General features: G+C 35.7%; 5 protein-coding genes across 5 annotated transcripts; 4 read left to right on the plus strand and 1 right to left on the minus strand.

Annotated features, from left to right (window-relative positions):
* The first annotated feature begins 1752 nt into the window (after positions 1-1752).
* On the plus strand, positions 1753-4742 carry LOC105765402 (pentatricopeptide repeat-containing protein At4g14820). The gene is made up of 2 exons (XM_012584474.2): positions 1753-2702; positions 2972-4742. The coding sequence occupies exons 1-2, from the start codon at positions 2131-2133 to the stop codon at positions 4563-4565; spliced, it is 2166 nt and encodes a 721-aa protein (XP_012439928.1). The 5' UTR covers positions 1753-2130; the 3' UTR covers positions 4566-4742.
* A 657-nt stretch (positions 4743-5399) lies between these two features.
* On the plus strand, positions 5400-6874 carry LOC105765403 (peroxidase 5). Its single transcript, XM_012584476.2, has 4 exons — positions 5400-5677; positions 5754-5945; positions 6026-6191; positions 6265-6874. Exons 1-4 carry the CDS (start codon positions 5456-5458, stop codon positions 6672-6674), a joined length of 990 nt encoding a protein of 329 aa, XP_012439930.1. The 5' UTR covers positions 5400-5455; the 3' UTR covers positions 6675-6874.
* Positions 6875-7858: 984 nt separating this feature from the next.
* Positions 7859-8780, plus strand: LOC105762548 (F-box protein FBW2). Its single transcript, XM_052625317.1, has 3 exons — positions 7859-8178; positions 8247-8560; positions 8653-8780. The coding sequence occupies exons 1-3, from the start codon at positions 7859-7861 to the stop codon at positions 8778-8780; spliced, it is 762 nt and encodes a 253-aa protein (XP_052481277.1).
* A 1223-nt stretch (positions 8781-10003) lies between these two features.
* LOC105765406 (F-box protein FBW2) lies at positions 10004-11480 on the plus strand. Its single transcript, XM_012584478.2, is given in 3 exon segments — positions 10004-10412; positions 10825-10905; positions 10907-11480. Coding segments are annotated over 3 exon segments (882 nt in total). The 5' UTR covers positions 10004-10098; the 3' UTR covers positions 11394-11480.
* Positions 11481-11669: 189 nt separating this feature from the next.
* On the minus strand, positions 11670-13253 carry LOC105765405 (nascent polypeptide-associated complex subunit alpha-like protein 2). Its single transcript, XM_012584477.2, has 4 exons — positions 13062-13253; positions 12869-12980; positions 12319-12437; positions 11670-12235 (listed from the first exon to the last, which is right to left on the minus strand). Exons 1-4 carry the CDS (start codon positions 13143-13145, stop codon positions 11888-11890), a joined length of 663 nt encoding a protein of 220 aa, XP_012439931.1. The 5' UTR covers positions 13146-13253; the 3' UTR covers positions 11670-11887.
* Between the last annotated feature and the right edge of the window lie 1137 nt (positions 13254-14390).

Below are 14390 nucleotides of genomic sequence, written 5' to 3' on the forward strand. Positions count from 1 at the left end.
CTTCAATTGACGACAGATTGTTGACATGTGAAGAGAAACATTCATTCCATCATTATCTACTACAATAATTTATTGATTCATGATGACAAACAATAATGTATATATAATAAAATAATAATAATTCCATGGATGAAATGAAAGATGAACAAAAATCCAAAGTAAAAAAAAAAGGGTGGGGATAGTCGGGTAGATACTAACATGATAACCCACTACCATTGCCAGTTTACAAATTTGGCTGCATCTTCCTCTCTTTTTCATTTTCTCAGGATTCTAACAAATTCATTGGATAAGCGTAAAGTGAATTCACTTTTTTGCTTATTATAAATAACATTTTGGAATTGTAGGCCTTTAAAAAAAAGGGGGGGTTCAGTTTTTCTTTTTAATTATAAGAAAGCTTTCTCTGGAGAAGATGATAAAAGTGTCGACTATGGCGGAGCTGTTAGGAGAATGCACGGCTGCGCTAGCGACGGTGAGGGAGAGGGTGTTAGCACCATGGCCAACCCTTCATTTCCGTCGTCTCAGCTTTTCATATTCTGCTGCTGCCGCCATCCTCAATCAGGATTCTTCTTTCCTTGTTTACTTTTAGTATATACCGGAAGCTATCTTATTATTATAATTATTATTGTTTATTTATTTTTATTTGTAATTGTTATCAATTATCAGAACTCTTCCCTGTAAATTTTGAGGAAACCCGTTTTGTTTGTTTATTTTTTTTCAATTAAGTGCTTAATTATATATGTGAGAGTACTTAATTTAATTCATGGTGTGGCCAGAATTCTATATTAATTTCTATGCATTTATGTCCCTACTACCAGTTTTTTTCCATATTTTTTTTGCTCTTTTGTAAAATACTAAAATAAATGAAAACATAAAGAAAAGATTGCAAATGTGAGTTCTGAATTTCAGTGTGTTTGCAATTATGCATATTTGTAGGATATTCTATATATAATCAGTACATATAGATTGTTTCTATGAATTAATGTGAGCAGAAATGAAAGGTAATGATAACATTTTAAACTTTATTCGAAAAGGTGACAGAATATTTTTTTAATTTTAATTCAAAAATAAAGGATATCTCTTTAAATCTTTAGGTTAATCCCACTCACTAATTATTGTAGATTTGGCGTTTTGAGTCACGAGAGTGAATGATGTCAATTTTTTGGAGAACCCCAAAATAAAAACAAAGGGCTAAAACCATTATCATGTCATGAAGCTAGTTTTGAAAATCATCATTGCCATTATTGTCTCTCATATTCTCCTTCCCCCACTCACCAACTGTTTTTATATTTACCATTTTTCCATGTTATTATTTCAAACTCAAAAAAAAAAAAACAATGAAAAATCAAAATGGTAAATTAGATTTCGATGAAATGACATTTTATCTAATTCTTGTTTAGAATTATAAGTTATTAAGAATTGGTCCTATTACCATTTGGAAATGAATGGTTGAATAATAAATTAAGTGTTCCAAATATATAAATCAAGTATAGTTGATCTATCAATCAGCGGATCTTGAGTTAACCAACAAACATTAAGACTATGCGTCTCAACTAAAACTTTATGGAAACCATGTGAAAGTATAGGGTCATTAATTATTAGTGGTCTTAAGACGTATCATATTAAGATGTAGCATCATCATCACTATTAAAAGTATTGAATCAAACTTCCATGTTAGTGGCCTCGAGAAATGTAATTAAGCTTGTCTCCCATTATAAAAGCACTATACAAACAACTAATACACTCCCTCGTGTTGTTGTTTCTCAATCCCTAAACTCTCCCACCAAAAAGCGTCTTTACTAGCTCCTCCCTTGTTAATCCTACCGGTTAACATAACTAATATTTGATCTTTATGCCATCGATCGTTACTAATACAATACATGTTTATGCTCCTTTTTGCATGCATAAACAATGTTTTGTATTTTTGGGAGTGCCAATAAGTTTTATTTCGCATTTCACATCATTAACCAGAAAAACTAGAATCGAGCTTCTCCAATTACGAAACAAATGAACAGTTGAAAGAGTGTCCATGTTGACGTAACCAAGTAAGCACAGCGGCACTAATAGTTCACCACTCTCCGGAATTTGAAAGTTAGAAGACAAGTCACAGAACTCTCTCCTCGCATTCACCCGATGTCAGCTGTTTCCCAACCCACCATTTCTCTGCCAACCCCCAACCTCAATTCCACCCCAACCCCCACAACCCTCCTCAAAACCCTCTCTTCTTCCCACTCCCTCGCCCACTTCAAACAAGTCCACGCCCACATCCTCCGTTCCACCCACTCGCCCTCCCATTCCCTCATCCTCAAACTCCTCTCTTCCCCTTCCCTCCCTTACTCTCTCTCCATCTTCTCCCACCTCCCTCACCCTCTCCCTTCCCTCTCCACTCCCTTTCTCCGCCACCTCTCTCGTAGTTCCAAACCCGAATTCGCCTTCTTTGTTTACCAAAGACTCAGGAATGAAGGGATACCAATTGACAGGTTCGCTTTTCCTCCGCTTTTAAAGGCTGCCTCCAGGGTTGGCTGGTTGGCTGAAGGGAAAGAGATTCATGGCTTTGGCTTTAAGTCGGGTTTCCATTCCGACCCGTTTGTGCAGACCGGTCTTATGGTTATGTATGTCGGCTGTGGGAGACTTACGGAGGCCCGGTTGGTGTTTGATAAAATGTCTTACCGAGATATTGTTGCATGGAGGGTAATGATAGATGGGTATGTTTTTCAATTTTTAAAAGTTCCCAATACTTTAAATAAAAGATAGATACTTCTGAATACAAAAAGACTTGTGTAATTTTGATGAGACCGATTGGCCCAGAGTGCCTACATGTGAAGTAAATAATGATTTTGAGTAATTAAAGATTGAATAAAATTTGTATTAATAGTGAAGTAAACTTACGAGAAAGTTGTAGAAAACTTTTTTTATTTTTATTTTTTGAGATAAAACCAATCTGGGATTGTTTAATGACTTCAGTTGTTAACAGCTACTGCCAGAATGAACTTTTTGATGATGCATTGGAACTTTTTGAGGAGATGAAGAGGGCTAATATCGAGGCTGATAAGTTTGTTCTCTCCAGTATTCTTTCTGCTTGTGGTCGAGCTGGGAATCTGGATTGTGGGAAAGCAATACATGACTACATTATTCAGAAAGAGCTTGTGATTGATGCTCATCTAAGGTGTGCTCTTGTGACAATGTATGCAAGTTGTGGTTGCATGGATATGGCTCAGCAGTTGTATGATCAGATGATACCAAAAAACGTGGTTGTTTCAACAGCCATGGTTTCAGGGTATTCAAGACATGGGCGAGTCAAGGATGCTCGATTGATTTTTGACCAAATGGTAGAGAAGGACTTGGTGTCTTGGAGTGCAATGATATCTGGTTATGCTGAGAGTGATCAACCTCAAGAGGCTCTTAGATTGTTTAATGAACTGGAAATACTAGGAATAGGACCTGATCAGGTGACCATGTTGAGTGTTATATCGGCTTGTGCAAATCTGGGTGTACTAGATAAAGCTAAATGGAAACATGTATATGCCGATAAGAACGGTTTTGGAGGAAGTTTACGTATTAATAATGCTCTTATTGATATGTATGCCAAATGTGGGAGTTTGGAAAGAGCAAGAAATGTTTTTGAGAAAATGACAAGCAGAAATGTGATATCTTGGACCAGTATGATCAATGCATTTGCTATACATGGGGATGCCAATAATGCCTTAAGATACTTTCAGAAAATGAAAGAGGCTTGTGTGGAGCCGAATGGAGTAACATTTGTGGGCGTGCTTTATGCTTGTAGCCATGCAGGGCTGGTTGAGGAGGGCCGAAAGATCTTTGCATCCATGATTAATGAACACAATATCACTCCTAAACATGAACATTACGGTTGCATGGTTGACCTCTTTGGCCGTGCTAATCTCTTGAGAGAAGCTGTTGAGATTGTAGAGACGATGCCTTTTGCATCCAATGTTGTCATTTGGGGATCCCTCATGTCTGCTTGTCAAATTCATGGTGAGACTGAATTAGGAGAATTCACTGCCACAAGGGTACTCGAGCTTGAGCCAGATCATGATGGGGCTCTTGTTCTACTATCAAATATTTATGCCAAAGAAAGAAAATGGAAAAATGTTGGAGACTTGAGGCAATTAATGAAAGAAAGAGGTATATGTAAGGAAAGGGGATGTAGTAGGATTGAATTGAACGATGAGATGCATGAGTTTTTAGTGGCAGATAGGAATCACAAACAAGCATATGAGATATATGAAAAATTGAATGAGGTGGTTAGTCGATTGAAGTTGGATGGCTATGCTCCAAATACCGGTTGTGTTCTTGTTGACTTAGAAGAGGAAGAAAAAAGGGAGGTGGTTCTATGGCATAGTGAGAAGTTAGCACTTTGTTATGGACTCATAAATGGAGCAAAAGATTCATGCATTCGGATAGTTAAGAATCTTCGAGTTTGCGAGGACTGCCATACCTTTTTGAAGTTAGTTTCGAAGGTGTATAGGAGGGAAATTGTTGTCAGGGATAGGACAAGGTTCCACCATTACAGAGATGGAGTTTGTTCTTGCAGAGACTATTGGTGATGTTTCTTGAGCCTTTTCTCTGCCATTTTATCCTAATGGTTCGGAATTGTTTATGGATTATGGTAAAATTTGTATTGGAATACCAACAGTGAGTTGCTTGGAACATGACTGCTCTCCAAACCTTGTAAAAATTTGTTAAAAACTTCATTTAAATGAACCTTTTCTTTTCTTGTTCAACTTGGATATTCTTCTTTCGTGTTTGCTAGCTGTTGAGAGTCTGATTTTATAACATCATTCTGTTGAAAAATAAAAAATACAAAATCATAAGCTACTGCATATTCTTGGTGGTCCATTAAACTACATGAACATAAGCCAATTTGTTGCAACACACTAGCTTTTCTTAAATATGTTTGAAATTTTAAGTTGATCTTAGCTTCAGGAGCAAGATATGGTGAAAAAGCATGGAAACGTTAAAATAAAGATGGGTTCTATTTTTAATATGATTATAGTCGCACACCTTATGGTATACAGCATATTTTCTGCATTTATCATCTGTTCATGTCACCAAAACTCAGATGACTGTCGTATTCGATACAAATATGTTTGGATACAAATGTCAAATACGGGTATTTCAAAACATATGGGTATTTTCCATTTTTGTCGCTTGAATCCTTCCAGTTGCCTCCAATAATGTTCTTTGTCCAGTTTTCAATCAAACCCACTCCTGTTGTCGCTTCTCTCAATCAAACCCACTCCTGTTGTCGCTTCTCTTAGTTTCTCAAAAGCTCCAATAATGTTCTGCCCCTTAAGTGACAATGACATTCCACAGCATTTCCATCTCACATGACACTACATACTTTTTAACACTCAAGATAAATAATTTTTATTCAACTATAAGTATCTGTGACTGTGTTGGGCTGCATTGAATCATAAACATCATCTGTTAAAAGATGATTAAGATGAGACCAAGCAAGCTAAGTCTAGTCTCTGTGATTTTGTTTGTGCTTTTGTTTTCCCAGTGTGTTCTTTCGCAGCTTCGAGTCGGATTTTACAAAGATACATGCAGGGTAGTAGAATTCATCGTCAAAGAAGAAGTAGTGAAAGCCATAATTAAAGATAGAGGATTAGCTGCAGCTCTTATGAGAATGCATTTCCATGATTGCTTTGTTAGGGTGAGTTTGGATGGTTGAGTCACTTTTACAACTTTACAAAACTAGATTAATTTCATCAGTTTATTTTGTATCATAGGGTTGTGATGCATCGATACTCCTCAATTCAACTCCGTCCAGCACAGCAGAGAAAGACTCTTTTGCTAATAACCCGAGTTTACGAGGATATGAAGTCATAGACAATGCAAAGGCTAGACTGGAAATTGTTTGTAAAGGAGTAGTTTCCTGCGCTGACATAATTGCATTTGCAGCAAGGGACAGTATAGAGATGGTAAAAACACGTATGCTTTCATTATTTAAGCAACTAGAATTCAATAAACTTTTTTCTTTTCTTGTCGAATTTTTGTGCAGGCTGGAGGACTCGGCTATGATGTCCCTGCAGGAAGAAGAGATGGTAGAACTTCACTCGCCTCAGAGATAATAGGAAACTTACCTCCCCCAACCTTTAATGTCGACCAACTGACTCAAATGTTCGCAAATAAGGGATTTACACAAGAAGAAATGGTTACTCTCTCAGGTAAGAATTTAGATTCAATCAATTAGACCATATATTGATGCTATATTAAATCAAACAACTCTATGATCAACAGGAGGACACACCCTTGGGCGGTCACACTGCAGTTCATTCAGTGACAGACTATACAATTTCAGTGGGACATTGAAGCAGGACGCAAGTTTAGATCCAACATATGCAGCCAAGTTGAAGCAGCAATGCCCTCAGGGTAGCACGGATCCTAACGTGGTGGTACCGATGACTTCGACTCCGAGCATTGCAGATGCTGGTTACTACATCGATATCCTAGCAAACCGAGGTTTGTTTACATCAGACCACACGCTGCTAACAAGTCCACCTACAGCGAACCAAGTGGCTGAGAATGCAAAGAATCCTATACAGTGGAAGGTGAAATTCGCAACGGCAATGGTGAAGATGGGGCAGCTTGATGTCTTGACAGGATCCGAGGGAGAGATTCGAGCTAACTGTAGAGTGATCAATAGCTAGAGATTTGAACACATCAAATGTGTGATGATGAAGTTCAAAAAGTGAATTTGAAGCTTTTTAAAGCTGGATGTCACATAATTTGCAATAGTTAAAAGTCAAAAGCACCAAAATTTGGATTAGTTGAAAGCACTATGGTTGGTAAAATAGGATTATCAAGGAAAGTGACAACCATATTATCATTACAATGAACCCTTTTTCAATTTTGAATCCTGCAGTGACACGCAGTCAAAGAAAACATTCTGGATACTTTTGCATGATAACTTGTCTACATTTTGACAAGAAAACATGAATAACTTTGGTTTAAATATTGAAGTAGGTGGTGAATTCTTTCCAGAAGCTTTAGTATCAGATGATATTTTATTACAAAATCATTAGTTTTCATTAAATAATCTGGGATAAAATTCATATTATTTAGAGTCCTGGCTTTCCCCCTTTGCTCCATTCAGCTTCTGAAAGAGATGATAAATTATATTTGCCCCACAAAGATTTTAACTTTTAAAATTATCCTCATATCATTATTTTAAAATAATGTAACTTTATTTTGGCCTCATAAAATTTTAATATAATCTATTTTTAATTTAATGCAATAAATTTGGTAATATTTAAATATACAGGTTAATTTTATTTACATTTTAATTAATCAAATGAATGTATGTACCTTAATTCTTTTTTAGAAATATTTTTCAGTCCATGCAAAAATAAGATTACTTACTAAAATTTAGGTATTGTTTTTAATGGAAATATTGACTAAAACATTATATTTCACTAATGTCAGTGTGGCATGATATTATTTACCTTATATGTCATATCAATAAATAATTTAAATTTTATAAAAATATTCAAAAGTTAAAAAACCATAAAAGTTAATAAAATTCAAAACAATAATATAAAGTACACATAAATTATTATGTGAAATGAAATATTAATCTGTGACTTAAGCCTCGCTTTATTGCCCATCAACGACGCATACTAATGGAGTTTATGTTTGCTTTCATTCTTAAAAGTTAATTGTGATAAATCTTTAATATTTAGGTGCCCTTCGAATGTAAATAGATGATGCGTTTACTTACTGTATTATATATATTAATGAGAGAAAAAACAGAGCCCCCTTCATCTGCAACGTAGTTCCTGTGCGTTAGAGAGAGCGATGGAAAAAAGAAGAAGAGGTACAACGCTAATGAAGAATGGGGAAGTGGGTGGACCTTAACCCTGATACACCGTCTCTAATACTCCTCAGAATCCCAACTCACCAGAGGGTGTCAACCGCCTCTTTGGTCTGCAAGTCCCCGTTGTCATGTGTGTTGGATCCGTTCTTCTGGTCCGACATTGACCTTCTAGATTGGTACCGTCGCCACCCCTATCTGGAAATCAAATACGTTGATTCTACCGTCAGGAAGCTCATCCGTCGCAGCAAGGGCACCTTCCGCCGCCTATTTTCCTTCCGCCTTGGTGACGCCGGCTTCGCTTCATTGCTAACTGGTACTGCTATTTACCACTCTGGTTCGTATCTTCTTCATGCATTATCTTTATAAAAAGTTTTGTTTTTGTTTGATGCTGTTTCCTTGTTTTCAGTGGAAGGTGTCTTAAAGTGTTGGAGATTCCCATGAGTGAAGTAAATGACAAGACACTGGTAAAGTTTGCAGAATCTCTTGCAAACCTGACTGTCTCGAAGGTCAGCTACTGTTCGAAGATTACTCACGTAGGCATCGAAGCCTGTGGGAAGAACTGCAAATCATGGACTCAGTTAAAGAGAAATATGCCCCCACGAGCATTGGAGAGGTTATTAAACACATCAACGGTCAATGAGCTTAAGGCAATGGCCATAGCTGATATAATGCCATTGTTCCAGCATCTTCACCTTGGTTTTGGCTGCTTTAGTGAGCGTGGTTGGTGCAATCCTTGCCAATTGTAAGGCCCTCACCCACCTTGAAATTCATGGATGTTTGAATGTGAAACTGGAAACTGAATTGGAGGACAGGTGCCGGCAACTGTTTGCTTTTAGGAGACCCCCTTCTTTTCACTGGCAAGGATGAACAAGATGATGGCGACGCTGAATATTCTTCCTCGGATTCCGAATGGAAGATCTTGTTTCTTCATCCAGGCTAATTGCTATTGCGCTAGGTGTTCTTTGTGCTTACACAGATATAGTAATCAAGTTTAGTATTCACTTAACCAAAGCTTGATTAATTAAACATTATACTATAGTGCAGGTAAATTTTTGCTTCTTATCTAAAGGTACTCTTTTAGACATGACTCTCCTAGAGAAATCAGAAGTTGTCCAAAGAAAATTGGCTGAGTTCAATTCAACGAGAACGATAAATTTTCGTATCTTCTTTTATTTGTTTAGTATGGTTATATTCTCTTAATGGTGACCCTGCTTACACCAGTAACAGGCTTCATGCCTAGCTTTAACATGGTCTTCCTGACTCTTTTCTCACTTCTGGTTTGCTTTGAACTTCCATTAGCACCTGCAATCAATATTCAAAGCAAACTTCAGGAAATAACATTAAGTATACATATCAGACAAAGAAACAAAATATAGAAATGGTAACATGCATATTCTTGGTGGTGCATTAAACTACATGAACATAAGCCAATTTGTTGGAACAAACTAGCTTTTCCTAAATTTATTTCAACTTTGAAGATGATTATGGTGAAAAAGGATGGTTTTTTTAGTCAAATTCTGCTATTAGAACTTGTATTTTGCTCAAGTTGTGGATTAAGTACTTGTACTTTAATTTGGTCATTTTCAGTCCGTATACTTATAGAATTTGAAATTTTCAGTCCTAACTAAATGATAACTATTAAGTTAATTAAGTTATGTTATTTTAAAATTTGATGTGTCAAACATATTATTATATATGTAATGTTATGTTTGTTTATTATTTTCACATGCTACTCACAAAAAGTAAATTAATAAATTTAACGAGTGACGTTTACATTAAGAATAAAATTTTGAAAATTAAAAATATAGTCACTAAGAATGATCCAATTGGTGAACGTTGACTAAATCTAAAACTTTGCATATATACAAGACTAATGACATAATTTAACCAAATAGATTTAACTGTTATCATTGGGTTAGGACAAAAAATTTAAAATTCAATAAATATAGAGACTAAAATTAATCAAATTAAAGTACAGGTACTAAATCCACAATTTACATAAAATATAGGATCTAATTGAAATTTTTAAACTCTCTTTTACGAATCATGGGCTGAGGACTTGATGTGGGCTGATATTACAGGCCCTTTCCTAAGACGAAACAAACAAAAAAGAGTACACGCGTCAGCCAGTCATTGTCTCTCTCTTGACTTTCAGGTTTCATACCATGCTTTCAAATGGAAATGGAAATGGAAATGGCAGAGGGTGAGTTTCCTGGCTGTTATAGGGAAAGAAAGAGTGAGAGAAATGAAAAAAAAAGATGATGTACAGTAGTAATGGAGAATGGGGGAAGTGGGAGGACCTGAACTCTGAAATATTGGCTCTAATACTGGTCAGGATCTCAGCTGAGGCGAGGGTGGCAACAGCCTCTTTGGTTTGCAAGTCCTGGATGTCATGTGTGTTGGGTCCATTCTGCTGGCCCGACATTGACATTCAAGACTGGTGCCGCCGCCGCCATCTGGCTGTCGAATACGTTGATTCTGCTGTTAGGAAGCTCGTCCGTCGTAAGGGCACCTTCCGCCGCCTCTCTGCCTTCCGCCTTGGTGATTCTGGCTTCGCTTTCGCTGCAAACTGGTACTGCTATTTATTACTCTTATTTCGTATCTTCTTCATACGTTCTCCTTCAAAAAAAAAAAAAATTGGGTCCTTTTTTCCTTTGTCGCTGAAAGGAAGAAAAGAAAAGGTCTTTTTTTCCATTAAATTTCGTTCCTTTTTAACAAAAACAGGGTAAAAAAAGTAACTTTTGAATGTCTGTTTTATAATGGTTGAAAAAGATAAAAAGATTGTAAGATTACCAACATAATCAGGGTCTCTCTCCCAATGGTCGCAATGTTCATGTTAAAATGTTTAGGGTATTACTGATTAGTGACAATGGAGATGACTGTATATAGTTTCAGACTTCAAAATTTTTTGGTCAGCTTAAATATATAAACATATTTGATAGAACTGTGGCTGGAATGAATTACTTCCTTATTTTTTTCTTCAGTGGAAGGTGTCTTAAAGTGTTGGAGATTCCCATGAGTGAAGTAAATGGCAAAATAGTGGTTAAGTTTGCAGAATCACTTGTAAACCTCTGTAATGGATATCAGCTATTGTTTGAAGATAACTCACGTAGGCATCGAAGCCTTTGGGAAGAACTGTAAATCATTGACTCAGTTCAAGAGAAATATGCCCCCACAAGAATTGGAAAGATTGTCAAGCACATCAAAGGTCAATAAGCTTGAAGCAATGGTCATAGCTGATACAATGCCATTGCTCCAGCATCTTCAACTCGGGTTTGGCTGCTTTGGTGACACTGGTCTTGGTGCAATCCTTGCTAAGTGCAAGGCCCTTACCCACCTTGACATCCAAGGATGCTGGAATCTTAAACTGGAAGGTGAGTTGGAGGACAGGTGCCTGCAACTGCCGGCTTTTAAGAGCCCCTGGGTTTATGACTTGTTCGCTGATAATGATGAACAAGATGATGAGAACGACGATGATGAATATTCTTCCACGGATTCTGAAATAGAAGATCTTGTTTCTTTTGTGATAGATGGTTTTTGTTTCTTTTGGTAACACCACTATCTTGCTTGCACAGTCACAGTATTCACTAAACATTATACTCCTTGCTTCAATGAGATCAATGATCCTATAATCTTCTTATATTTCTTCTTTTTTCTGGTTTATATGGTGATTTCATCAAATATTTGCATGTCTAGAACTGCCCGTCCACGAGTGTATTATTTTGCCGGTTCTAACAACAAAGCATAAACCAACAAAAATTATGAACTTTATGACCAAACACTCGTACATGAATTCATTTGCTCCAAAATCTCTACTGCATGAAACCAGTTTAATTGAGTTGCAAAATTTGCTTATAGAAATGGGCAAAGGAAACAATCAGTTGTAGTGACACTGATCATAAGTTCCAAGAAAACTGTCTCAATGACAAGCGAAACAAATGGAAGGGTAAAAATCTAGCCACCTTGACTATAACAACTAAAACATTGATACTAATTCGAAACACTCATTGACAGTCGACCAGGGCCGACTTATACGATAGAGACTGCCTAAGTGGTAAGCTCCATAATAGCACTCACAATGTCACCATTGTTACTCTTGAGAGCCTTGACAGCCTTGGCCCTCGAAACCCCAGCCTGTGTCATGACCAAGTCAATGTCCCTAGGCTCTACACCAGTCTCATCAACTTCTTCCTCTTCCTCATCAGCCGGCGCAGCAGCTGCAGTAGAAGTGTCTGGCTTAGCTGCCAAAGAACCAATGTCTGGCATCCTGAACTGCTGGGCAGCTTGTGTCTGGAGCTGAGAGCTCAAATCCTCTATCTTAGCCTCACCGAAAATGACATAGGTCTCTGAATTCGGGCTCTTGAAAACATCAGGTTTCGAGATGAAAAATAGCACCTGAAACCAAGAGAAACTAGGATAAATTACCATTCATCAGGTAGCTCGACCATTTGAATCAAAAAGATCAGCAAATACCATACATTTTTTGTTCTCTTAATGGTGACCCTGCTTACACCAGTAACAGGCTTCATGCCTAACTTTAACATGGCCTTCCTACTCTTCTTCTCACTTCTGCTTTGCTTTGAACTTCCATTAGCACCTGCAACCAATATTGGAATCAAACCATAAGGGCTGCTGCATAGAAATATCCAAGTTATTAACTTGGATAAGTCAAGTACCTAAAAAGGTCAGGAACTTACACCAAAAACTTTAATCTAATTCCAAAGACTGTAAGTTCCAAGCATAAGATATGCACGAGATGATTGGATGAAATTCAATTCCAGAGCATTTGATACTTGGAAAACATTAAGCCGTTTTGAACAGATGTACACAAGTTTCTTTCATAATAACATATACGGGTCAAATTCCAAAAGAATACAGCAAAGCTTCCTTTCATTCATAAAGTATCATTTGAGATAACAATAACAGTAATAGTGCAGAAACGAAAATAAAGATTTGAACCCAAAACCAAGTTAAAAAATGAAATAAATCAAGTAAAAACTCCGGAAAATAATAAACAATGTGATAAACCTTGGGCACCATCTTCCTTATCATCGTCATCGTCGTCGTCGTCATCCTCGTCGTCGTCGTCGTCATGTTCTTTCTCATCTTCTTTAACATCTTCAACCACAGCCTCCTCGCTCTGTAAATCATACATAATTAAAATATATCCGAAGGAAACCAAAAAAAAAAAGATAAAATAAGTGAAATAAAGGGGGGAAACCTGAAGCTCTATCTTGGATTCCTCAGTAGAAGGAACCTGCTCAGTCTCAGGATTGGCGGCTTCAACCACAGCAGCTGGCGACATCCTTGAGTTTTGTTAGATAGGGTTTCGCCGACTAGGGAATAAAATACAAAGGATAAACAGAGAACTTGAGGGGCGTCCACACTCAATCCAAATTAGCCCTTCTTATGGGTTCTGTGTGGTGACGAGGGTTTTGAGGAGGATCCCTTCTGCTAGTTCTCGACATATGAAATATTAGGCCCAACCCAAAAATAATATACCCAAGCCCATACTTTGAAATGAACCTATAGGTATTAGTTTTTTTTTTAAATATGCCATAAATATTGTATTCTTCGTAAATTTAAAATTTAATTCCTCTATTTTTTTAGGAATTTAGTTTTTTACTTTTCAGATTTTAAAATTTAGGTCTAACTATTAACAGAGTTTAAAATATTTTGTTAAATTCATGTTCATTACAACACCATTTCTTTTAGTTATATTGTTGCCAAGTGTGGGTTTTTTTAAAATTAAAAAATGTTAGAGCAACAAATTTAATAGTGTTAACAATTAGACCAATCGTTTATCAACGTTGGCCGGCCATGTGGCACTATTAAAATACGTCACGTGTCCTTTTTAAATATTATATATATTATATTGGTTAAAATGTAAAAAAAGATCATATATATAATATAAAAAAGTTTAAAAATATTTTCTATAAAATTCTAAAATATATAATTATAAATTTTAAAATGTAAAAATAATATATAAAAATTAAAAAATGTTATAAGAAGTAAAAAAATTTAAATTTCAAGTAATTGAAGAAAACTTTGAAATTTAAATAACTTTTATAATTTTAGAATTTTATAAAAAATTTAAAATTTAAAATTTTATTTTTACAATTTTTTACATTGTTTTAATAATATTATTAATTTCAATTAATTTATTTTCAGTTATCATATTTTTATTTTTTATATTTTATTTTTATTTTTATTTTATATTTTTAACGTGCATATACATTTAATAAAACAAAATATTTTTTACATAAAGATACCATGTGGTGCTTTGTTATTGGCTATAAGATTTTTTAAGTAGACTTAAAAAATATAATGAAGCATACTTTAGGTATCAAATTATAAGTGACTGATACTTTAAATATCAAATTGGGATAAAAAAATTTAAATTATCAAAATGAGAAAATGAGTATACTTCAAAATTCAAATCGTGAATAAAACCTATTAAATTTAAAAAATCAAACATGTTAAATTAAAATATTGTTATAATATAATTAATTTCATGTTAAAGCACGTAAATTTAAAACCATATATATTT

The sequence above is a fragment of the Gossypium raimondii genome, chromosome 12 (genome assembly GCF_025698545.1).
Source record: "Gossypium raimondii isolate GPD5lz chromosome 12, ASM2569854v1, whole genome shotgun sequence".
Taxonomy (NCBI): domain Eukaryota; kingdom Viridiplantae; phylum Streptophyta; class Magnoliopsida; order Malvales; family Malvaceae; genus Gossypium; species Gossypium raimondii.